This window comes from Oxyura jamaicensis, chromosome 1 (genome assembly GCF_011077185.1).
Source record: "Oxyura jamaicensis isolate SHBP4307 breed ruddy duck chromosome 1, BPBGC_Ojam_1.0, whole genome shotgun sequence".
NCBI lineage: Eukaryota > Metazoa > Chordata > Aves > Anseriformes > Anatidae > Oxyura > Oxyura jamaicensis.
The window spans coordinates 141,221,622-141,248,380 of record NC_048893.1 but is presented as its reverse complement, the minus strand read 5'-3'; the positions used below and the strand labels follow the sequence as shown (position 1 = coordinate 141,248,380).

Here is a 26,759-nt window from a genome sequence, read left to right as displayed (position 1 = left end):
TCATTATACACTAGAACGCTGTTCTACTTTTTCTCTTAATAATGTCTGATTCTGAACAATGGTTTGGTTGGACTCAAAAGGAAATGAACCAAAAACGTTTGCAGAATCATTGGTTACACCATTGACTTCCCACATTATCTCCTGTAATAACAAGTGTCTAGCCTTTTCAGGTCAAGAAATCTCTTGCTAGTCTATAGGAAGTTATTAAAGATTCCAAAAGAGAATTAAGCAGAGGATTAAGGGTTAGAGACACTTGGTTGTTTCATGTGGTAAAGCTGTTTTCTGTAGGAGGTATTTACAATTTCTATATCCAGTTTGTTTAATCTTTTATTTCAATTTCTGTCATCTCCCTTTTCCTTTTGCAACTTCCTTTGGTCATTTTATATGTAGGACTGTATTTTGCAAGTATGCCAGTTGTTAACATGCTGATAGGGAAAAACTGGTGCTTCAGAAGTCTTCAAAGTCTTCATGATTTAGCAAAGTGGTATTATTGCATAGTTATTTTGGAAAATACCAACTTAAACAAGACATGAAAACAAAATATGGATTTGCATTAAGAACAGTTTCTAGTGCTTTGAACCAGCAGGTTTTTTTACTTGTTTTGCTTAGTGATCCAGACTGTCTTTACCCATTCTGTTCTGGTAAAAATAGATAGCTTCCCTCCAAATCATTGTTTTTGGCAGCTTAAATTCTTTGCTTTCACCTGTCCTTCATGCAGAAGTTGTAAAGCAGTTGCAGTTACTGTAACTCAGATGGAGTGGCATTTCTTTCACTTTGACTAGATCTAATTTATACTTTGTTCAAAGAATAATAAATAATGTGGTCAAGGAAGACGCTGGACTTGACAAGAAGGAAACAAATTCTTTTCATAAATAGAGGACCATAAATAGAGGTGACTGAAATTTAAAGCCCACTGAAATTGACCATTTCTTTGGGTTTAAGAACATACGCTGATAGCTGATATCTTACTTGCTTTATCTAGGTAAAGCCTTTACATAGATGTGTTTATAGCAGTACTGATTGCCATACCTTTTGCTTTTCTGAACTTGAATTTCAGTGTACAGCCATTTCAAGATAAGAGTTCTTAAATTATAAAAATTAACATGTATATTAAAGTACATTTTATGCCACAAATTCAAAAACTGTCTTTGCGACATCCCTAAACTGTTGGCACTTTGCTTACAGTATAAAAGTGGCAGGTTTGTGTCAGAATGTCATAGTATTTTACACATCAGAAGTTGGTTTAGAAATAAATTCCTTCATGGAGTTAGAGAAAAGCTGTGTTCCCTCTCATGTGTTGTTTTCTACATGGGGCTCGCTACACATCAGTTTGTTTGAGAATGTAGGGGCAAGACAGTGCAAGAAATTAGTTTTGGTAAATTATGTCTGTTGTTGAAAATGTCATTGTTTTGGAAGGATGAGAATAAATACTGCGTAAGAATCTAGAAAAATTAACTTGTTCCCAGACTTACTGAGACAGGAAGAAACAAGTGGGACAGGATCCAGTATGTGTGGCATAGTGAATGACATTGAGGTCTGAAAGAGAAGGCAGTTGGTCTTCTGGGAGAGAAGCTTTATGATACCAGGAAAGGGAAGAGACTGCAGAGGATCTGTATGTGGTGTAATTAGCAGACTAACCTAGTCTTATCTGTAAGGTGCTTTATGGAGCTACCAATGAAACCTTCAAGTGTGGTATCCTCAGTGGTGTGATAGAAAATGTCTCTTTCCATAGAGGAAGTTCAGTGGTTCCCATTTTGCTGACTTGTGAATTCAAGTATCTTTCAGAATAGGGACTATCGTGTTCTTGTAAGCAAATATGTACTGTTGAATTCTATTCATCTTATTTGTCCTCAAATATATTTACAATATATATGCATGGATTCTAAGAGCTTTAGTTTTAAAGTCTAGTTAATACACATAACAGTACATGACTGATTTTTAGAATTCCACATCTCTTGTATAAATAATGGTCTAAATGCATATTGAAAAGTTGTATTTTATGCCTGAGATGTAGCTGCTTACATGCTAAATTTGGTCATCTGATTGGGCTGTTTTATGTAAATTTAGAAATTTTCTGCTAGACTTGAGTAATTGGCTGTTTTGGCAGCACTGGTGTTTGTAGCATTTGAGTAGCTAACATGCCCTACATTTTTGCATATTGTGAAAAAGTGACTTGTGGAGTTTCTGTACAACTCTTATGGATCTAAAAGTAAAATAGTAATTTATTCATCCAAAACTGTATGTCATCGCAAAGCAAAACCAGTCATTCTTGGATTTTCAGGTGCCTTGTGAGATAAATTACAGGCAGACATCTGTAAAGGTTTTAACTCTTAAATGTGGAAAAATAACACATGTTGGCAAGCTTTATTTTTTATGGGATACCTGAAGTCTTTTATGTCCAGATTTTCATGGAAGATGTGGAAAAAGATGCTTTCAGGATGCAACTGAAAATATGTTTGTACCCTTATTAGGTATGAAGAGGGAAAATAAAGATAGTAGCAGTCTAAAATTACTGTCCTGTATACACTCTTAAAAATAACAATTCCATAATTATGTATTTTTTTATTTTTTCTTTTTTTGTGTGTGTGAATTTGTGTCATACTTAACTTTTTGTTTATTTGGAACTGCATTCTAATAATTAACTTACTTGTTAACCATATTCCAGGGAAACTGAATTTTACATTATCAGTCTGTCAGTCTCTCCCTAATAACTTCTGAACCTGCTGTCCATTTTCCAACTTCAGTTGGATGCTCGTGTTGGCTGCTTCCAGGGGATTATCCAATTGATATTCTCACTGCAGGAAAAACAGAAGACCTCAGCTCTTACCAGGTGTCTCTTGGGAATTTGGCAGTGTTGTAATACTGTGAGAGGGTAATGGGCGATTTGGAAATACCTAAGGATACTGCATGTGGAAGATCCATGAGGCTACTCACAATACCTAGGAAATCTGAAGGGATACTAATTATATAGTTAAAAAGGTGTAAAGATGTAGGTAGGACTTTAGAATCATTGCAGGAATAGTAGAATATAAAATACCATCAGAATGTAGGCTATTAATTTTGCTGCTTCCAGGACACCTTGCTTATACTGGGATTTTTTTCAAACCATTATGTATTCAAATTGGAGAACAGTAACTAGCATAACTGAAAGTAACGGGTACTTGGGAGCTTAATGAATCTAATTCATATACCTTACAAAAACAATGTGCAAACTTTATTTCATTTTATTTTATGAAGAGTTCAGTCATTTAGTGGGTATTATTCCAAAAGGTCATAAGAATTACAGTCACATATTTACCACATCAGATTACATTACAATATGTGGTAAAGCATTTTAAAAATTAAGAATCCATCATACGGTGCATCCCATCTAAGGCTAAATGTAGTCATGTAGATATAATTTGGCTTCTGATCCATGAAAAGCAGCCAGACAGCAAGGAGCTTGGAAAGCATGTTACTGCAAAATTTGTGTAATGCAGTGAATGGTTAGCAGAATACTTGGGAGATGATTTAAGCATTTTGTGCATTACTTGATGGATGTAAAATCTAGGAATTTCTTCCATTATCGTCTTTTAACGTTTAAGAAGATTTGTGTTTCTTTGATCATGTTGGAATATGAAGAAAGACGTGTGTGTGTGTGTGAATATATATGTGCCTAGTAAGCTTAGATGTTTTCAAGGGAGGAGAGGCTTATTTCTGCTTTGAATTTGGACATTTTGTAAATGCATTTTTAAATCTAAGTTGTGTTGTTGCCTAAGGGAAGTGCTAATTTTGAAAGAAGAAACATGATAGACTGGGTCTATTGGAAAAAGCCAATGATTGATATTCAGACTGTATGCTTGCGTGTTTGGATTCCCTGATATTAATTGTTTTATGTTTTAGTTGTTTTTCTGTGTTCAAAAGTACAATTTGTCCATTTTAAATGTCTCAGTTTCTCAATATCTGAGCAACCATTTATTCTGTGCTTTACTCCTCCCTAAAACTGGAATATTTGGACCTTGCAGTTCCCCAACAAAAACATGTTGATTTTCAGTCTATTTTGAGGATGATGAGAGAAAAACAGGAAGGATTCATTAACATGAGTGAGGTCATGTGCAGAGGAGGGATGATATGACTCTGGCTGTATTTTCTAGGTGGTGCTTAGGGACAGGGTTTAGTGGGTGTTACTGCTGGTAGCGGGATGCTTGGACCAGATGATCTTGGAGGGCTTTTTCCAACCTTAATGATTCTATGATTCTAAAAATTGAAACCCCTATATCTGAAAGGCCATTAGACTTCTTCCTCAAGAAGTTTGGGAATGGCATTCATCTGACCAACTGTTAATCTTTACATTCAAGCTAAATATTTTATCTTCCTTATGGCAAGACTGAACCCCATCTAAAATACATGCTTTACAAGCCCCTGTTGGGAAAATGGTAATATTTAGAACTACCACATCGTAAGTGTTGCTTTATATCAACATAAGTCATCCAATGAGTCAAGGGACTGCTAACAGTACCACTAGTTAACTTTATTATTTTTTTTCTGGTATACTTTAACTGATTTTGGAATGCTACTCAAAAAGTTCCAAGTGTATTTTTCAAAATTGACAATTATTTTAAATTTAAGTGAACAAACTCTAAAACATTACTTGAGTATCTCTGTTATACAAAGTTCACGAAGCACACAACAATTCTGTTCCACCAAGAGCTGAATTCACATCGGTTAGAGTCTTTATTTATGAACAGAACATGTCTGATTTGCATCTTTATCTTTAGGCGTCCTTGTTCTAAGTCTTACACAGATAGGAAAACTCTGTCACAGCTTTGCTTCTGTAGAAAGGTAGGTGATGGTGCTGTTACAAGCTGTGTGATGGATTAGTAAGGCGTATGCTCTCTTCACAAACAGGGAATGAGGTATAAAATTGTAGGGGTCCAACTGAGAAGAGTGAGAGAATACATAAATTTGTTTGCCATAATGTGCTATATGAGAAAAAGTTAGACCAATCTTCAGGTAAACTGAAAAGTGTTTTACTGCAAGTAATGTATGCAGTAATGTTGAAAAGATCCTGTTGGCTTACAATCTGGTGAACTATTTCCACCTCCCATCCCTGCTGCTAAAACCAAAGACTCTTTAGGTCTTCATGCTGCTGACATGCCAAACACAGAAAGTGCTTTAATTTTCTTTGTGATTTCCAAAACAAGTCAGTTGAGGGGGAGGGGGGATTTAAAAGCACATTTTTGTTTCTCATATTCTTTAAACATTTCATTTGATTATTTAGTAAATCCAGAGTCTACAATGTTAAGATATTACTAATACCGTGGCAGCTCCTTTGCTGATTTTACCTGATAAGCTAGCTTAGACTGAGTCTAAAAATGTGCACATTCTGAAATAAAGGTGCAATTGCAGCATGTTACTTTAGTCATTTAGTTACTTTTAGTCTAGCTTTGCTTTAGTTTTTATTTTGTATTTTTTTTCCTTTTTCTGTTTTTCTTTATTGCACCCGAAGGCAGTCTGCTAGCAGCACTGGTACATAGTGAGACTTAGCATTTGAATATTCAGTGCTATGGCTTTGTTGTTAGTGCATATGCTGTCTAAACTCAAAGATACTGTGAATTAATATTCCTGTGTGAAAACCATGCCCTTGTTTCAAGCGGTAGATACAATTTCAGGATGACCTACCTTAGTTCACAGCTGATTTAAAAAACAAAACAAAATTTTGTTTAGTTGCAACGTGTGGCTCAAATAACGTAGGATAGGAAAAGTGCTTTGACTCTCTTTATATTTTTAATAAAACTTTGTAACTTCGGGATTGGGAAATTGTCTGGTCATCCTAAGTTTAAATAAATAAGAGATATTTCATCTTGCTTTTACTCCAATTACTAAGTTTTTAGATGTCCTGTGTCATAAGTCCTTCCATTTAAGAACCCTTTCAATAAAAATAGTAAAAAATTAAGAATGAGACTTAAAAATGGGTTCAAAAGTGTGTGTATAATGCATTTAAATTTAAATTAATATATTAATAATATAAAGCAGTTCAAAGTATTTTATATTTATATATATAAAAGCATATATTTAAATCAGAATGAAAGACTTGAGATTCCTGGCAAAGGAATAGCAACTCGTGGTAACTGAGAAAGGCTGACTAGTCAGCTTTCAGGAAGTGTTGAGTGGTATACAAGAATAGCCCCAGAATAAAGAGAATATTATCAGTGTTTTGACCTGTAAGCCCTACGCTGGGGAGATCCTTTTGGTTTTGTAATAACAACAATCACAGCTCTGATCCGCCAGTTCTGCTTTTGTGGAACTGTGATTTAAAGATGTTGTGTGGTAAATGTTTTGTTGGAAGACTTGCGTCACCAAATAGGGATGCTTTTCAAATGTAACCTGCTCTTTGGGGTATGAATTATATCTGTACACAGGCTGTATTCTTTTTTAACTGAGAAGAACAACTTTCCTGTCTCCACGGTGCTGGCAGAAAGTTGTGGTGCGTACCTCAAAAATACCAAATCTGTGGTAGTATTTGTATAAATTATCAGCACCTTTTAGTGTGCTATCATATGCTTTGATACAAAATAAGCTTCTCAATTTCAAGTACCTGTTTTTCAAAGGAAATAAAATTGTCTTGCATGTGGATGTCTAGTAGAGTAAGTTTAGAAAAAATGGGAAGAAAGGCATAAGATACTAAAAATACCCACTGATGTCATTGTGAGACCTCTCAATTATTTTTCAATGGTCTTGGGAATCTGGAGAGGTCCCAGCTGACTGGAAGCTGGCAGGTGTTGTCCCAGTTTTCAAGAAGGGTGGGAAAGAAGATCCTGGTAATCACAGGCCTGCCAGTCTCACTTCAGTGCCTGTTACAATTATGGAGAAGATTATTCTGGGAGTTACTGAAAAACACTTGAAAGACAATGCAGTCCTTGGTCACAGCCAGCACAGGTTCACGAGGGGAAAGTCCTGTTGAACGAACCTAATTTCCCTTTATGACAAGGTTATCCATCTAGTTGACCGGCGGAAGCCAGTTGATGTAATCTTTTTGGAATTCAGCAAAGCTTTTGGTACTGTTTCTGACAGCATCCTTCTGGACAAAATGTCCAGCATATGGCTAGACAAGTGCATAATGTGATGGGTGAATAACCAGTTTTTGTAACATCCTATGTTAAGACTGAGGTTTCGTTTTGCAGAAATTTTGGGGGAATTTCCTGGCAATTTTAGCGCCTTTATTAATAAGTAACTTCAAGAAAAAGATTATTATTCATGTTGGAGGCAGAAAGTTATAACGCTCCCGTCTTTTAGAACACGATTTTCCTAACATGCTTTATTTACTTTGTAATAAAAAGTACCCTGGATCCGTTAGCTTAAATAATTTTATGTAGGGATGTTTACTTACATCAAAATTTAGAAGGTTTCTACTGAAAGAAACTTTCTACTGAAGTTTGTTTATGAATTTTTATGTGGAGAACTGTGATAGTTATTATTTCATATGGATATGAATTGTTTAAATAATGTTCCCAGTTGTTAGTTTTCCAGATAGAACAAAGAAGCATGCTAGAGACTTGCTAACACTTTTGGACTTCAGTCTGCAGGAAGCCTATGAGGCAAAGAGACACGAGTTCTACCTTGAGCTGCAAGGAAAAGAGGAGGAGATGAGACAACATTTTGTGCAGAGAATGAAGGAGAAAGAAACAATATTGAAAGAAGCAGAGCAACAAGTAAGCATGCCTATCTGTGTCAAGTTTGTTTGCTGTGATTTGTTCCTAGCAAAATCACGCGTTGATCTTTATAATTGTCTATTATTTATGTGGCAATAATACTTAAAATCAGAAGTAGACTGATTACACAGATTACATTAGCAGATTGCCACTGCCACTTATTTGCTAGTCCAATCAGTCTTTTTTGGGGTGAGAGAGTTTATGATCTGTAAGTTTTCGTGGATAGCTGGGACCAAGTTGGTAGAGTAGGAAGAAATACGGTGACGTAAGAGAGTGATGAATATAATGGTTATGTGTATCAGTACAGTAGGTGCTTTGCATAGGTGTTGGAAGAATAGGCTGCATACAGGGGCCTCTAAAAATCACATTTTGGCAATTCACAATGGTTAACTGTGGCCTAGTCGCTATTGTACCATGCAATTGCATTTTTTTGTACATTGTGGTAGAAATGAATTTAGTGGTGAGGTTTTAAGCAGAAAAGAGTGCCATAACAGCTGTTGTCTGAGTGTTAAAATACAATAGGAGATTGATTAAATTGTGGTAAGTTTTTGAAACGTTTTGAAAATACGGGAAAGTGTCTTATTTAGTGCTTTAGAAGATGCTCATCAATTTATATACCTTACTTTGGGTGTAAGGTCATTGTGTCAGTAATTTAAAGGTATGTTTTATCGAATCATTTCACTGTAAAACCGAGATTTCAGGAAAAAAAAAACATGGGTTGTTTTTCATCTCAAGTAGTAGGGCATATATGCTTGTATGGCCTCCAGGTTCAGTTACTTAATATATTCTCAACCTCCATTTGAGAGGTTTGAAAGCATTTTTTAAATCTGTTTCCAAGTACCTTAAGAGTTTTAGCAGGGGACAAAAAAATAATTATATTACAACTTCTAGATCCCTATCTAATGTCAAATACCTGGAATTTGGGAATGTGGAACCCTTCTTGAATGTGTCGTCGAAGATTTAGTTCTGTTAAACTGCACCAGCCAAACAGGATTTTCTGATCTACTTTCTGCCAGACTCTGTCATGGTCATATGCATTTATATTCAAACAGTGGTTTAATTGAAATTGGAAATCTGTTTGTTTATTAATGTTCGTTTCCGTACCTCAGTCTCCCAGCAAAGATGCAGCACTTCTTTGCAAGATGTTCAGATGCACATTTTAAATACGAGGAGTATTTTGTTTTCTAAACCTGTTAAATCCCCTGTGCTCCAGGTGGAGGAAAAAAAAAATCAGGCTCAATTGTTCTGAGTGCGAGGCTATCCAGCTGTAATAATATTTGGCTGCGTTCCAAATAGGCACAGCGAGGTCTTGCACATTGTCTGTGATACCCTTTGATACTTTCCCTTCTGTGCTTTCTACCACGCAGTTTCTGAGCTCTGCATACTGCCATTGAATTATGGATATCAGTTTTCCCAGTTCCTGATGCGAGGAAATGATAATGCAGTCACTTCTAAAGAACATTGGTCATATGCTCTCGCTGCTTGCTCTCCCAGAAGCACGTCTGCGTGTATGGAAACGAAAGAAAAGCAGGAGTTTCTGTTGTACCTGAGATTACTTTCATGTCTTTCATGTAGAAGAAACTTGCAGTCACAATGTGCAGTATTACTGCTCCTGCGTGGTACAATTAAGCCTAGGATTGCGTAGGACCTTATGTTTGCTGTGGGGAACGCTAACTCCATGCCAGCCAGACCCAGTGCAGCAATGCATCTGATTAACTGTTGTAATTAATTAAATAATGAAAGGATACATACACACACACGTGTTTATAAAATCTGACAGCTCTGCTATAAAGGATAGGCAAACTGATACATTTATAGTATTAGTTATAGTTACTTCTTAGTTCCTTCTTCTCTCAAGATGGAAATAAATCTCACTGCTTTTTGTACCAGAGTAGCTGAACTCAGGCTGAGTTATACCACTTCTATATTTATGTAAGTTAGGGGCACAAATGTTGTACTCAGCAAGCGCTGTAGTTCACTTGAGTCTGCGGCTACGCATGTGGATTGTAAATGTTCAGTCTTTTCAGCTGGATCGGAGATAGGACACAATCGAAATCCAGGGGTATTTCGGTAGGGTTGCAGTTTTCAGCCAGATCAGCGTCTTGATCCAGCTGGTCACAAGGATACCAAAGCAGGATTTTAGGTGAATGTGGGAGGTAGATGGGGAGTGTGGAAGTGAGGCGTGCAGCACCCTTTGGTTGTCACGCGCAGCTACACAGTATGTTTAAGCTGATCCAGTACTTCCCAAGAGCAGGATCCGGTAACACATCAAAAGAACAGTCAAAGCGTTATTGCTGCAGAAAAGCAGTTAACTGCTGGCAGCTCACAAGTAACTCTCCCGAACAGACTTACCGTGTGTGTACGTATTAATATATACATGTAATTAATAAACATTTTAAAATACATACCTGCACAACTAAGGTATGTATGGTTTCTTGTCCATCTGGTTATAGGGAAGCAGATTTTGCCTGACCCATCCTCATTTAATAATTTTATTGGTGATTGTTTCCTATCTAAAGAACTCCTTATTTTTGATCTAATAAAGGTATATCCCATAGTAAATCTAACTTAGTGCCTTCCATGGTTTTCACCCCTTCCTTTGTATGCAGTCACCTGGCATCCAAGAGAACCATCTGATATAAATATTATTCTTCTGGGTTGTTGATTTTTAGTCTTCTCAGTTTTGGGAAAGAAGTGCGATTTTGTGTTGATTTTTCAATGCAAGCTGAGGTAGCTTTTATTATGTTTAATTGCTGTGCATCTGTTTTGTGACATCCCCACCTTGTGTTACGAGTTGGAAATGCATTTTTTGTGCTTTCTTTAAACAGATACAGACTAAATTAGAACACCTTATGCTAATGCATCAGGAAGAGAAACTGAAATTAGAGAAAAAGAAAAAAGCTCTAGAAGATGACATTGCCATGTTTAATAAGAAGAAAGCTAATGCAGAATTACTCCAAACACAAGCATTTGTCTCTACTCCTGTTAGTCTGAAGAGAGACAAGGACCGCAAAAAGTAAGTGCTGATGCTAGTCATCAGAAATGGCAGTAAAAAAAATTCTTTACGTTTCACTTTTGTAACAGAACTTTTAGTAATCTTTTAGAAAAGGTACAAGTGTGTGCTTATTCTGTTATGTGCTAAGAAGATAGAAGTGTGTAAAATACTATCATGCTTGGATCTCTGGCTCTAAGATAAACACTTGGAGTAATTGCTGTCTATTCTATTTCTTTTTTTCTTTCCCCCCATTAAGGGAACAAGGTTTTCTACTTGAACTCCTGTGCTTTGATATCAGAAATGAAGAAACTGTGAATGTTCACAAGCAGAGCGAGAGGGAGAAGTTAGAGAGGGAGAGAAATTCACCCAGGGAATTCCAGAAATAGTATTTGATTGCAGCACTCAGGTTTTGAATGTAGCATATGTTAGTTTTATGAAGCTGTTCAACTGCTGTTGTCCCATGATACTGGATGTGTCTTCCTATTGCAGACTTTTGAGAGGAGAGCTTGATAAAATTGGCTGTAAAATTACACCAAGTGCGGAGTATGACCTGATACACATCTCACATTCAGAGCTTATTGATGTTTCTTCCCTCTCCACCAAAAAATAAAAGCTTGAACAAATTGTGAAATTTTAGAAAGACGTTGGAAGGTAGTCTCCAGAACAACATGCTCATCTTCATAAATAGACATTAAATAAAATAACAAAAACAAGGGATGTTGTCAGTTAATTTATTATTTTCTGATCCTGGTAGGTTACAACTTTACTGCAGATAAAACTGGGTTGGTTAATGTCTTGTTGCAATTGAAAGGAGAATTTGTTGTACTCAAGTTATGCATAACTGCTAGATTATGAAAAACTTCAGAAGCTACATAGATGCACCTACTGCCACAAATATCAGCAGGACAGCTTTGACATTTTGGGGATGTATGCTAGCAGCCTGCTTTTGGTTTTGGGGGCCCCCCGCCCCCTTTTTTTTTAAAAAAAATTTGAGTAATATTACTAAGTTGTTACTAAGTTCCTTTTCCTAGACTCCTTTTTCGTAGAATCATAGAAGGATCAGAAAGGATCTTAAAGATAACGTTGTTCCAACCCCCCTGCCACCTCCCACCAGACCAGGCTGCCCAAAGCCCCATCCAGCCTGGCCTTGAACACCTCCAGGGACGGGGCATCCACAGCTTCTCTGGGCAGCCTGTGCCAGTGCCTCACCACCTCTGAGTGAGGAATTTCCTCCTAATATCTAATCTAAATCTCTCCCCTCTTTTAGTTTAAAACCGTTCCTTCTTGTCCTGTCATTGTCTGCCTGAACAAAAAGATGCTCTTCATCTTTTTTATAATCCCCCTTTAAGTAATGAAAAGGTGCCATGAGGTCTCCCTGGAGCCTTCTCGTCTTCAGGCTGAACACCCCCATCTCTCTCAGCACGTCTTCATAGGAGAAATTGGAATTATATATGAAAGTGGAATCATTGGTAACGTAAGTCAATATGTGTACTGTTGCGGTTAACTCTCAAGTTGAGAAGATTTCCAGATTTGTTTTCTCTGTTTTAGCTTTATTTCTTCAGAGTATGGTACAGTTCATATGCCTGGTTTTGTTTTTCAGTTCCGGCTTTGTGTAATGCTGCTGATAGAAGAAGCAATATTGATAATTTCTCCTGAGGAAGCCATGATTCACAGAGTGCTTTTGGAGCTGAAGGAGTTGCGGTTTCTTACTAAAGGAATTGGAGAATCTCTCTTGTTGCCACGGGCTGCAAGAGAAGTATTTTTAAACATGATCCACACGCATACAGTGTGGCAATTACTGACAGTGTCACCGTGGACTTTATAGGATGTGTCTGCCTTGAGGTGCACTTACTTTACGTACGTGGCCAACCTGCATTCATTTTAAGTGCATTGTCCCAAAGAAAATGCGTATGCCACGAAGAGTTCCATTCATAATATGAATGCTGTAGTACAAAAGTATTCAGTGAATATATCTACTATAACCTTTCTAAAGAATTATTTTCTAAAGAATTATTATTTCACATGGTTTGGTAGATTAGTCTACTAAATATTATTTAATACAACTGCTGACATGGTGCAACCATTTACTGATGTTGCTGACTGGTTTATTTATAGGCTTTTATGTACAAGCACTGTCCTATTTTTCCAATGTAACCTTTGTAATCAAAACTTACTGAGATATTTTTGCAGTGCTGCACTGTTGCATGGTATTTTATCTGACATTACTAACAATTTGGAAAGTACCTACAACTTCTTGTTGCTTGTGACTGGTGCTCAGTTACACCAGAGATGAAATTTTACAAAAAACTTAAAGAGCTTCAGGTTGAAACAAGTTTCAGATGTTTTTGTATTTTCAGTAGTTGCAACTAATGGGAAATGTTCTCTGAGAGGTGAAATTCTCTGCAGGTGTTTTGTATGACTTCTAAAAAACAAAGCGTTCAGTTGATAGAAATAAAATACCTTGCTTAAGCGCTTTTGTTGTTTATCTTCCTCTCCCTCTCATGTTATTAAAAACAAGGAGTAAGATTCCACATTAGTCTGGAAAAGCATAAAAGCATCTGTTTAAAGTATCTTGAGTCTTTTATCGATTGGAAAAACTAGGTGAGTGTGAATGCTGTGCTGGAAAGGCGATATGACTTGCCATAGACCACTGTACTTAAGACCAGGATTTGTCTATTTTATTCACAGAGCGCTCGCCATAAGATGGTTTTCCTTCAGTTCCATAGCAATGGGAAGGAATATTGGTATGTAAACCCTTAATTGGTCAGGAAAGGCTCAAACAGCTAATTCAGCCAGTTCCACAGCCAAAGCAGCCTGTAACATAGGAGGGAAAGGTTAAGAGCAACTAAGCCAGCATCTAACTGACACTTCTTCCATGAGAAGAAAACTGGCCAGGGCCAGGCCCTGGGTTTGTTTTGCTGCATTGAAAGATGGACTTCGCTGGTTGTAGTGGGGCCTCTTTGCTGGGACGAAGCTGGAGATGGTTAAGCAGTTTGCCCTCAATAGCTCTGTGCCTGGCCGGTACTGGAGGATGTGCTATGCTGCGACGGCTGGGAACTGTGAATAATGCTGTATGATACCACATTGAGGTCAGGATTGGTTTATGCGGGGGTGCCCGTGTTAGCCTGGGGGGTCCACGTGGGCTCTGGAGGACTCGGCGGCAAAACTGAACTGGTGCTGGCACCTGCATGGGGCTCTGCAACAGGCAACAGCTGAAGGGAGTTTGTTAGTTCAGTTGTAGCACAGGGTGATCTCAGAGAACAAGGGTTTTTCTTTTTTTTTTTTTTTTTCATGAGATTCATTCAAGCGATGGAGAGTCATCTGTAGGTGCAAGAGATTCCATAATGATTTTGTGTAAGTTACCCTGAAGATTAGATACCAGATAAGCACGCAAGTGCACATCACAACCTGACAGTCAAAGGGAATTACAAAGGAACAGCTAGCAGTATCCCCTGAAAAAGGAGAACGAATAGTGGTAGTAAATAAAAATAAAAAATATTTCACTGTAGCTTATGTTAGCTATGTGCTTTTTAATTGAACGCTTCCGAGAGATTCATCTTGCAGATGAAATGCTTTCAAGACCTAATAAAAGGTCCCTATTGTCACGGATTCTGTAGTGGCTACTCTGACATCTGTTCCCTTGCAAAACCTTTGCCTTTTTAGATCCTTTCCATATATATTTGGTGTATTTGTTCTTAGCTATATCTTCAAATAACTACCATGAGAAGACACAGCCAGGACGCATTCATGTTTTTACCTTAATCTCTTGCTAACAGGGTAGCATTGCCAACGTATTTGATGACGGAAACATTGGGAGTTGTGCTGTGGAAGTAGAAATACACCACTCTTACAAAATTAAGCGTGTTGTGGGCTTTACTGGATCATTCTAAATTATGGAAACACGAACCTTTTCCGTAATACTAGCAACGTTTCTGTACAGAAAGGACAATAAAAGAAAAATGACTGCTTCTCAAGACCATTGTGAAAGACTTGCACAGTTCACATTCATGACTCACAGCAGAAAATAATTTAGTGCAATTCAGCCAGGCCAATTACCCATTAGGATTTTTATAAGGTACTGAGGATCTGTCTCTTCTTATTTTCCTGTATATATTTTTAAGTCCAGTCCCTTCTGTCAAAGTAGCACGGCGCTGCTTCCAGCACTACTTTCACTAGGGTGCGCTCGAAGGATGCCACTTCCATTCTGTCAGCTATGACTAGCAAATCAAGCATGTGCTGAACTGAAGAGGATTAAAGTACTGAAAATAAGCATTTTCTAGTGTGTTTTATAATCTTGTAACTTCATTTTGATAAATTTATTATCACTTCTATTTTGTGTAGCAAGAGACAAAAGCAAACATTGACCTAAGGTCCAGGAATGCTGAGTTCTACTCCTGGATCTTCGGGATTTCCCTCAAGTGTCAAAGGTATTTTAATTCACCTCAGTCTCATCTTAGCCTCCAGGTGTGTGTGTGTGTGTATATTATTTTCAATTTTGCGTGGGCTTATTTTTTACATTTTCTTGATTTGAAAGCTTTCTGTTGTACCAAAGTGTTTACAAGTTGCCAAAGATCCCGGTTGTTTTAATTGCTCACAGTCATTCTGTATGTCATCTGCACAGCTAGAAAAGCCCCAGCTGCGTCCCGTTGCTGTCACACAAGGTATTTAAGGGTGACTGGGAGTAGGAACTAGTCAGCCTGGATTCACGAAGGGGAAATCATGCTTGACTGGCCTGATAGCCTTCTGCAACAAAATCCGTGGGTGAAGTAAGAGCTGTGATTGTTGCTTATTTCAGCTTCAGCAAGCCTTTCAGAGCTGTCTCCCTTAGCATCCTTATAGGTAACCTGATGAAGTGCGTATTGAAGTGGATTGAAAAGAGTGGCCCCCAGGATTTGAGGTCCCTGACTGACATGAAGAGACCACTGCAGTACGTAATGCTTGGTCTCGCCTGCTGGCAACTCCTGCATTCCCTCGTGTTGGCGATAGGAAAGCCTTATCCCCACAGCAGTCTGCGTGCTTTCGGAGGGGCTGATGCTTTCCATCAGGAAGAGGCTGAGGGGGTTCCCGGTCACATAGTGTTTCTCGTGATTTTTTAGAACTTGAAGTTCTGCACTTCTGCGGCTCCAAGAGTTTCAGCTTCTGGTGGTGTTGTGAAAGGGCATTATGAATCTCCTGTTTATCAGCTAAAACTATCCCCATAGCTCAGGAAGGGGTATGCATTTTGAAACAGTCGTAGAACCACAGAAAGGTTTGGTTTGGAAGGGACCTTAAAGATCACCCAGTTCTGACCCCCTGCCATGGGCAGGGATGCCTTCCACGTAGAATCAGTGTTATTACAGCAGTTCTGTGCTCTTGAGGAACTGGATCTGCAGTCGCTGAGGTTTGGCAGCGTAGAGGCTCTTGCTTTTCTGGGGAAACGTGACGGTCCCGATGCAGTTTGGGAGAACCAGCTGGGCTGTCCTGATGAGGTGTGCAAACAGCTGGAGAGGTGAGAAATGCCAGACTATGTCACGACCTCCTCTCCAGTGTGTGTTAGCCTCCCTGTCATTCTGTTAAACACTCGTCTGGCTTACAAACCCCAGCGAAGGATTCTTACTAGCTGCCATCTAGGAACGCAGCAGGCGAGACTGATGAACTGTACTGAGGAATACGAAACGCAGATGCTGTTTTATGGCCGTGTTCACAGTCGATGAATGACATCCAAGCTTTGCCCCAAGGTCAAATCATTCTATACCCCTAATAATTTAAAATGTACAAATGCACAATGCAAATGTATAAATGTGAGAAATAATTTCACTGCCTGTCTGGATGGAGATAGAGATTGGAGTGTTTGTTTTGTCTCTGAAGTTACAGAAGCTTTTTTGCTAATACTAGCTTCTCAGAGGAAAATACTGTTGTGAACAAACTGCACCCCAAATTCCCCCTGCTGGGAAGGCTGCACATCACAGAACTGTAGAATCACCGAGGTTGGAAAAGACCTTCAGGATCACCAAGTCCAACCATCAACCTGACTTGCCAAGTCCCACCACTTAACCATGTCCCTTAGCGCCACGTCTCCATGTCTCTTAAATACCTCCAGGGATGGCGACGCCACCACCTCCCTGGGCAGCCTGTTCAGACGCTTGGCCACTCTCTCCATGAAGAAATTCTTCCCAGTATCCAATCTAAACCTCTGATGGCATCCTGTGACCCAGGGGCACCTCTGGCAGAGGAGGAGGAGCGGTTCAAAAGGCGTGCAGCTCCCTCATAAGTCTGGGTCTGGCCTGGGTTCTCTACCCGAAAACAACCTTAGGGAAAATGTGAGGTGTACCAAGACCCATTGGGATGCTACAATTCAGCAAGCCAAATTTTAAAGATTATCAGCAAAATCGATGCTCAGTTATTAATCCTGGCATACAAGGAAATACTATCCTAATACTCTGGTGGGGCTGGAAACAGCCCAGTTTATGAATCCAGTCACAGGAAATATGATCACAGAAACTACAAAGCATAATAACCTGCGGGCACTGCCGCTAATGTTCCTGTAAGTGAGATGTAACTGTGGGAGATGAAACAGGAGATTTCCCCAATAAGGCCTTTCATGCCAGTAATGTGTTTTGAATATGTGGCACTTTGCCTTTGAGGTCAGGAGCGATCCTCAGGAGTTTCAGTGGGTGATATAATGGAGCTTGCGTGTTGACAGAGCTTATTGCATCAATAAATAAAGGTACTGCACTGCAGGCTGTGAATGAACAGTGGCTGCAAACAGTTGGCTCAGGTTGCTGTCAGTATGCCAGTAAAAGAATTACAGCCCAGTATGCCCATTGATAAAAGCCATGTTTTAAAATTTGCCTGGACTGGGTGTTTAAAAACAAAACAAAACAAAACAAAACCATAGAATCCCGTGTTCTTTTTAAAAAAGATTTTCAGCTTTAAAAAATTATAAAATGCACTAAAATAAAAGTTGTTTCTGAGGACATCACACCTGAAGCAGTAAATTCATTGCTCTCTCTGACAGAGAGGACCTCCATGCAGAAGTGTTAGTTTCAGTTTTTAGAAACATAATCACAGAATCACAGACCTGCCTTGTACAGCTTGGGAGACTGCGGATGGATGGGTGAGTGTGACTTGTTAGTGACCTAAAACATAGTCACTAAGACATTTTTCAAATAAAACATTTTGATGTAGCTGCTCAGAAAAAAAAAAAAAAAAAAAAAAAAAAAGAGAGAGACCAGAGATGGTGTTTTTGGAAACACCACAACTGTTTGCATGAAAGACTGTTTTTAACGGATACTACAATTTTCTGGGAAATTATAAAGGAAAGATATATTGTGGTTGTTCTCAATCTTGTATTTAATACATTTTTTTTTTTTACATATTTCTCCTCTCTGTATTTTAAAGCCCATTTTAGTCTATTTTATACAAGTTGCCAGAGAGGGGTGCTAAATAACCATGCTTTAAAGACTGCAGTTTCTGGAGCCCTGTCCTGCTGTAAACCAAAAATCATATTTAAGTGTAAAAACCAAACCCATAGGCAAAGAAAAGCTGTGTAAATCCTACTTTATACAGAAAAAAAAAAAAAAGAGAAAAAAGAAAAAATAAATAAATAATAATAAAAAAGGACTGTCAGGATTTTACTTCCCAGAAGCAAGTGGGATGGAAAATCCCTGGGCAATTTAAAGTCCCTGTAAGATCATAATTGCACAAAGAATTCAGCAACACAAAATGTGAAAGGCCACATCGTGAGGTCTTTAGTTTGAGAAACCCAAAGGGCACAGAGCAGCCAGAAAAGGTGAAGATGAGAGCCTTTGGTGCATGCATGCCATGGCAGGAGCTCAACCTTCCAAATGCGACAAGTTTCATACAATGTTTTTTAAAACTTGGATCTTCCAGAGGGAAGACTTTTGAGATTTTTCTGTCTTGTCTTAGCTGTCAAATATGAGAAGTTTATTGTTGTTGTTTTTATTTAGACCAGTGCATTTTCATATTGTACACATTTTATTTTCTTTTAATACCAGATGTAACAGCACACCCTTCCTCTTCCAAGTTAACTGCTTGCTCAGTAAATCTCCTTGTGATGATTCTCAGCCTCAGAATCTGAAAATGTGCTTTTACCTAAGTGTGAAGGAATGCTCTTTAGTAATATGTTCAGTGATTTACATCATAAAACATTATTCGAAGTAAAAACTCCACAGCTGATGCCTCTGCCCTCTTGCACTTACTGTCAGCACCAGAGCAGGAGGATGCGCTGGCTCTGCCAGGCACTGTGCAGATGCTCACTGCTTCCTCCTGCAATATTCTGTAATGTTTTCTCAGGCCAGGTGTGAAAGGTAGAGGTTAAAAGTGCAGCTATAACCAGGTGAGACAACACATACATCAGAAGACTTCCTTCTTAGGAGAAAGAAGTCCCTGGGATTTCTGATGTGATGACATCTTGTAGGGCTGGAGGAGTGATGTCTGGTCCTTTTAGGGTGGGCATAGGATGGGAGCAGTCCCTCTAGAGCACATTGTAGGGATATTGGAAGAAATAACTCCTCACCAGCTGTTGCAGGAGGAGAGACTTCCCCACTGACATCTCATTTACCTGGAGAGGAACAAACTACCTGCTGGCAATTTCCTACAGTTTCCTGATGGGAAAGAGCTTGGTATTACAGTCAAATAAAGCACAAAACAATTCTTAGCAATGTGAAGGTGTTTTCTTCTCCTTTCTGAGCAAAACCCCATGAAATAAAACAGTGAATTCCATTTCATTCTCCACAGTTGTTCCTCTGGGTGCGATGAAATGCTTTGTGCTGGGGCTCGAGTAGGTCGGCGTGCTCTCGCTCTGACACCCACAGCCTCCTGATGCCCTGGGACCATGGATGCCCAAATAACAGCAGTCCCAGGGGCAGCAGGGGACTGATGGCAGGAGGACGGCTGGGGCACCGTCCGGAGGGACAGGTGGAGGGAACAGGTCCTTTCTGAGTACCTACTTCATGGCATGCCTGTGATTATTTTCCCCAGGTATGTTGGACTGCTCCCTCCCCAGCTTGAACTTCATGGCTTTTTTTTGTCCATGCAGGGTTTGCAAACTTTCCAGGTCCTGCTGTAATATTTCCCTGTCCTCACTTTTGATTCCGACACCTCCCAGTTCCATATTGGCTCCAAATGCAACTTGCTATTTTCTGTAAAGAGTAATAAGACATCAGCTTGACATCTCGGCCGTCTGCCAGGACACGTGCTCCCAACGAGGCTGTTCTCTCGTTACCCGCCCTAACGAAACGAAGCGGTGACAAATCGGCGGGGTGTCTTGCCTCGCATCCAAGGCCGTGAGGTCATGTCTTGTGCTCGTGTTGATGAGCGACCCCATCTGGGTCATTTAGGCTGGGTCCTGCAAGAGAGCCAGGCGCCGTGGTGGGCCTGTCGTTAAAACACAGTGCCCTTTGCTCCCTGGTGTCACCAGTGGTGTCGAAAGCCAGCACTCCTTCACATGATTAGCCTCTATGGACCCAGGAGGAGCACGTGCATCTCACACCCCACCTCAACAAGCCTGAGAAGGGGTTGCAATGATCTTGGAAATGACTTGTGTTGACAATAGACATTTAATAGTTTTTTGCTTTTTTTTTTTTTTTTTTTTTTTTTTTTGCTAATCTCAGTGATTCCAGTGGGTGAGAAAGCACAGACAGATTTTTACTCTACTAGCTGCTCAAATCCAAGAGACTATTTGTCTGATCATTTAGAGAATTAAAAATCAAAGGCTTGCCTTACATTTTTCTTTTAGGGAGAACCCTGACCTGTATGTACAAACTTCTCCCGTGGAGGTGCTGCAATAACTTCACATTTGGTGTGTAAAGCTGAGAGCATCTCTGTAGGACAGTGATATCCTTTTGTCTGATTCCCCATCGGGATGGGAAGTTCATCGACTTCTCTTTGGAAAAATTGCACTTCTGCTAAATGCCAGCCAGGACGAAGCCTCCCTTAAGGCGTGAGCAAACGTGGGGTGGGTGCCAAGAGCCCGGGCGGCCTGCTTCGCTTCAGGCCTGCTCCGCCTGGAAACCTGAGGTAAAAACCAAGTTAAACTTATTAGGATACGATGGAGATTTAAGTGAGACGTTAAAGAGATGTGTTCGGAGTAATATATTGGATTTGGTGTAATTTTATTAAGTCAGAGTTGGATTTGGCAGTGTGCCTGCCTTCCCTTCGCAAATGCATCGTCGGTGTGGTTGACAGCCCCAGCAGTGGGAAAAGGGCAGGCCCCATGGGCGGATCTTTAAATTTATCCTACCCCAGCTTGGACCAAGGAAAGCTGATGCCTTAGAGGGGCTAAAATCAAGCCTGAAGCCCTTCTAAACAGAAAATGGGCTGCGTTCACATCCAGAAATGATTACTGGCCTTGCTATTCAGCACCCTAAAAACACATTTATGTCTAAATTACAGCTTCTGCTCAGCGAGGATGGTAATTTTTGACTTTCTCCAAAAGTCATGTCATGCTGCATGCCTCCTAAAAGCATTATTTTCGGGTATCCTCTCTTCAGTCGCAAGTGCACCCGGGCCGTTAGCAGAGCCGACACCGCCAAGTCCCCTCCTGCACGGCGGAGGGACGCGGTGCGAAGACAAAGGCGAACTAATCTGCATCGAGCCGTAATGAAACTAAATTTCACCTTAACCGTGTTCGGCTCTTCTGCCGTCTTCATCGCATGCCAGAGGCCTTTTTCCTAATTGAAAATGATAGCTCCCTGGGTGCTGGGGAGTCACATGGCAGCCTTTTATTGCTGGGTGTATTATATGCCCACTATATTTCACATACTGCCTGGAGAAATGCGGCAGATTTTATTGATATGAGGGACAGTTCCTCATTGGGTTTCTCTGTCTCATGCGTACATTCTCAGTGCAGCTCATTTCCAATTTTATTAACGTCTGGGATGTGGCAGGAAGGCTCCCGTACAAAAATTAGCAGAGAGAGCAGGTAGAAAAATTTCCTGATGATTGGGTTACGGGGATGCACACCCACCAACTTATTCTTGCAAACATAAATGTGCTTTAGTAAAAGAAAATGTGAGCAAAAAAGGGCCTCAACTTGCTTGATCGTGAAAAAAAAAAAAAAAAAAAAAAAAAAAAAAAAAAAAAAAGGAGATTCTTTTGTCCTCAGAAAGGTTAATCTAGTCTCTCAAGCTGGGGAGATTAATGAAAGTGCAAAACCTAATGTAGTTTAGAAACTAAGTCAGTTTTACAAAGCGAGATAAGGCTAATGACAAAATAAATCACTGTATGACCATTTAGCAAGTGCTTTATGACTGATGAGCTCCCGGGTGGGTGTCCCTGTCCCCGCAGTGGCCAGCTGCTCACTCCCTGCCTGGATGGGGCTGGGGTGCAGCCGTGCCTGCTCTGAAACTGCTCGCAGCTCTCTGAGCCCTTAGCTTGGGCAGCATCAGAGGAATGAGGGGAGATAGTGCTCCAACAGCTGCTGGAGCATCCGGCAGTGCCCAAGGATGCATCACATTAGGCACGACCAATAAAGAGGTGATGCTGAGGCTCTCCACATCCTTGGCACACCCTTCCTAGCTGCTCACCCATCCCATCCCATCCTATCCCATCCCATCCCATCGGGCAGGGTACGGGGCAGATATGTGCCTCGGACACTCGTGGTCTCACTCCACTTCTTGTCTATGAATAATTTAATGGCCACTGGAGCAGGCACTGGCAACCTGATCCTCCCCGCACCAGTCATGCTCTCTTGCTTTCTCTCCCTCTCTCCCTCTCTCTCTCTCTCTCTCTCTCTCACCTAATGAATATTTATTCAGACAAAGTGTAGCAGTGCTTTTTACAAATTGTCTTGGGCAAAATTTACCCTTAATTGGGTTTGTGTTTCCAGAGCACTTTACTGTCCTGTACTCATGGTAAATGGATGGAGGTGCAATATTGCAGCAGCAGCTTTTTGTATAAAGCCATGGAAAATGCTCAAGAATACATTTCTCTGCCTTCAAATCTGAATAAATGATGCTCTGTGTAATGAAGAACTCTTCCGTGAGGACTGGAGGGTCAAAAGAAGGATGACTTCATTTTTTTTTATTATTTTTTTTTGCTTTGTTTTCCTTTTAAAGTGCCTTTTCAGAGCCCCCTGACATCAATAGAAAGCTTAGGCACGGGATCATTTCTTAAATGCATATTTATTTGCCAAGCTGTCCTTGGTTCTTCTTCTCTCACAGTGTGAAGCATCCCTTGTGAAGGGTCGCCAAAGGTCTAGCTCACAGCAGCAGAGCCAGGGGTTGAAACCAAAACCCTGGCATCCCCCAAACACAGGGCACAGCCCTCCCAGGTGGGCTGCAGTCCCCACTTCCTCATTGCCCTTCCTAAAAGCACAGACTACCGCAGCCACCCCAGCACGTTCACTTGCTTTCAAATGTCCCTTTCAATGTGGGTTTTGGCGAGTTGTTTGGCTGCCTTGTATTAAATGGTCTGTGAGCCCAACCATTTATATATACACACAACTTGTGTTGTTTTTGCAGATCTACTGCTTTTTTCCTGCCTCGTAGAGAGCCGTGTGCATTTTTCTGCATGAGACATATTTAAAACTGAAAATAAAAATAACACATTAATCTTTTCCTTCCTCTGCATCCCAGACGAGCAAAACTGTTGGAGTAAACTCAAAACTGTTCCTTAATTTACGGAGAAATGCAGAAGCCTAAATCAAGCTCAGAGACGATTATATCGCACATTTTCTGTGGAAAAATTTCAGGGAGACCAATTCTGCGAGACGCTGAAAGAGTCAAGTTCCTGACCCCCTCTGAACTGCCGCAGACACCTCTTCACTCCAGGATAAGGGTAAAGAGGATTATCGTTTTCCCTTTGGAAAATGCCACACCATCTAAATGCCAGCACAGCTCTCATGGCTAGCCTCAGGCAGGCTGCCTGCGTGGAGTGCTGCCCCAGTACCTGCAGCACAAGAGCAACCAGCTGGGGAGACACCGCCGAGCACGTGGTGGGGGCCTCTTGGGAAGCCGTCAGTTTTTGTTGTATTGCATTTCTCAGATGTGTCCTGTAATTGTTCCTGCACTGGGAAGGACATAAATATCCCACCAAAGCAGAGCCTGGGAACTGCTGGAGCGGCAGTGCAGGGACAGGGATGAGGATGGATGTGTTACGTGTCCGAGTGCACAGGGCTGCTGGTGCACCGCGTGCTTGCCAGACACCTTGGCAGCACTGCCATACACAAACCCACTCATCTAACAAGAGAAACAGGCCAGGAGCATGGCAAATGGTTTTCTGTCTGTGCTCCAGCCTCTCCGTGTGTTTCATCAGGGAGAACAAGACAGGAGCCCTGGACGTGGCAGGGCTGCGGTGGTGGCTGCTCTGTCATGCTCCACGCCAGCTCGGGGGCACACAAGCTGCTGAAATACGGCTGGAACACCGCTGTGCTACATCTTGTTTCAAAAAAAAACCACGATTTGTTAAAAGAAATCCCACACCGAATGACTGATTCTGGTCCATTAAAATATGTAAACAGTGGCCCCACCGTTTAGCTGTCACATATGTTGATAGCCTCTATGAACTGAAAGGCAATTCTCTCCCTGGCTGCGCTATCACGTAACCTCATCAGAAGACGAACAGCCTCCTTACCCCCAAACATTTTGCAATTTGCATTTAGATTGTTCGGTGCCGATGTTCAGAGTAAGACACTTCCCGGCTCCGCCAGACGAAACCCGGTTGTCATTTAGCACAGCGGCAGTCAATTTACGTTCCCATTAATGCGGATCCCAGGCAATTATATGGGGAGGGGAGGGGGGAGATCCTAACAAATTGCCCCCCACCCCTGTGCCTGCTCGCCTTATTGCCAAGCGGGCAGCTGCAGGGCAAATTGGATGCACCCATGAAGAAGAACAAGTTAATGCTCTTCTGCTACTGCTACAGGGGATGGAAGGTGTGGGGGGCAGCCTGCGGATACCTTGAGTCCCTCTGCAGCATGACCAGCTGGGAGAGACTCAAAAAAGTGTTGAAAATCCCTTTCTGTGACTTCCTCACTGAGCCCATGGGATGCTGATTTCTTTTTATGGTTATCAAGGGTCTCACCAGGGTGGAGATAAAGAGAGCTGAGTGTTGATAAAGAGAGCTGAGTGTTAAGCTGTGGTGATTTTACTCAGGTGGGCAGCTGAGCTCCACCACAACCACTCCCTCACTTCCCCTCCTCAAAAAGGAACGGGGAGAAAATATGATGAAAGGGGCTCAAGGGTTGAGATAAGGACGAGGAGATCATGTCATTATTGTGATGGGCAAAACAGACTCAGCATAGGGAGATAGTAAGATTTATTGCCTATTACTAATGAGCTAGAGAGGTGAGAAACAAAGGAAAGAAACCAAAAGCACCTTCCCCCCCCCATCCACCCTCTTCCACCTCCTTCCCCCGAGCGGCGCAGGGGAACGGGGGAATGGGGGCTATGGTCAGTCTATAGAAATTCTTCTCTGCCGCTCCTTCTCGGTCACTCTCGTCCCCTGTGCTGTGGGGTCCCTCCCACGGGATGCAGTCCTTGCTGAACTGATCCGGCGTGGGCTGCCCACAGGCAGCAGCTCTTCAAGAACTGCTCCAGATATGGGTCTGTACCACAGGGTCCATCCCTCGGGAGCAAACTGCTCCAACCTGGGTCCCCCACGGGGAGCAGCTCCTGCCAGGTCACCTGCTCCTGCGTGGTCTCCTCTCCACAGGCTGCAGGTCCGGCCCGGAATCTGCTCCAGCAGATTCCACAAGCCGCAGCCTCCATGGTCCACTTGCTCCATTGAAGCAGGTCCACTTGCTCCATTGTGGTGCCCTCCACAGGCTGCAGCATGGAACCCTGCTCCACCATGGTCCATGGGCTGCAGGGGGACAGCCTGCTTCGCCATGGGCCTCACCACAGGCTGCAGGGGACTTCTGCTCCAGCACCTGGAGCACCTCTCCCCCTCCTTCTTCGCTGACCTTGGCACCTGCAGGGCTGTTCCTCACTCCTCTCACTCTCCCAGCTGCTGTGTGGCACAGCGTTTTTTCCTGTCTTAAATCTGCTTTCACAGAGGCACAAAACAGCATCATTTACTGTCTCAGCTCTGGCCAGCAGCGGGGCCCTTACCAAACACGGGGCAGCTTCTAGATCCTTCTCACAGAAGCCACCCCTATGGCCCCCTGCTACCAAAACCTTGCCACATAAACCCACTACATAAGCATGCATGGGGATGGGCCCACCTGCAGCTGAGCTGCCCCTATAGCTATGGGGGTAAGAGGAGCCCAGTGCCAGCCCCTGCCTGGTGGCCCGGCTCGTGTGGCTGAGAAAAAAACAAGTGGTTTTCTGTGGGTGGGGGAGACACCCACGCTCCAGTAATTGTAAATCCATCTGTGGCCGCTTGGAAAGTTATTTTTGCTACATGAAAGGCTGGGATGTGAGGACGGGGCCTTCTCCAGACTGTATCACCTCTTGGCTCTCTTGCTAGGACAGCTCATTTATTTGGCTTGGCAGCGGCGTGCCGAGCTGTGGGTCTGCCAGGTTCACCATGTTGTAAGGAGCTGCTGATGTCAGGAAGAGCTTTTGGACGCAGGAAAGCCCCGCAGATGTTGTCCAGGTGGTTCTGCTCTCCACAAGCAGTTTAGGACCAGCCAAGCTGCATTACAATTTTACGATGATTATTTTTCTTTTGAAACCTGACTGGAATCGCATCGTGTGCTGGAGCAAAGCGCGAGGTGCGGGGCCGGGGCTCGGCGAGGTACGTGGCCTCAGAAAGTAGCTGGCATGCTCCTCCCGATGGCATTTTGCACTGTCCTGTTGGTGAAACCAGGCAGCTGGTGGGGCTAAACAGGAGGGAAAGCTGCTGCCTCCCCACGTTTAAATTCCTGCGTTTCCCATGTTTTAAAATTTTTGACTCGGGAGCCAGGTCTGCAGGTTCCCCAGCTGTACGCAGCCCATGGGGCATGCTGCCAGCACCATGCCTGTGCCCATGCAGGTGTCTTCATCCACCCACCAACTTTGTCAGCCCCAGAGGGATGTCAGAGCATGCCCGCAGCCTGCTCACAGGGTTGAATGCTGCTGCGGTCCTTGAAAACACTTGCGCTGCCACATTTCCTGCCAGCCTTCCTGCCACAGCCTTACCTTTGTCCC

At 41.8% G+C, this 26,759-nt stretch overlaps 1 protein-coding gene across 7 annotated transcripts in view; it reads left to right on the top strand.

The window, feature by feature from the left end:
* The window catches only part of SEPTIN10 (septin 10), a 29,088-nt gene extending 15,917 nt beyond the window's left edge, over positions 1-13,171 (top strand). For all 7 annotated transcript variants that reach the window (XM_035317211.1, XM_035317205.1, XM_035317218.1 and 4 more), the window contains 3 exons: positions 7,559-7,691; positions 10,520-10,707; positions 12,287-13,171. In XM_035317211.1, coding sequence (XP_035173102.1) covers positions 7,559-7,691; positions 10,520-10,707; positions 12,287-12,302 — 337 coding nt within the window. In that variant the 3' untranslated portion in view covers positions 12,303-13,171. The remainder of the gene's footprint in view (positions 1-7,558; positions 7,692-10,519; positions 10,708-12,286) is intronic.
* The last annotated feature ends 13,588 nt before the right edge of the window (positions 13,172-26,759 follow it).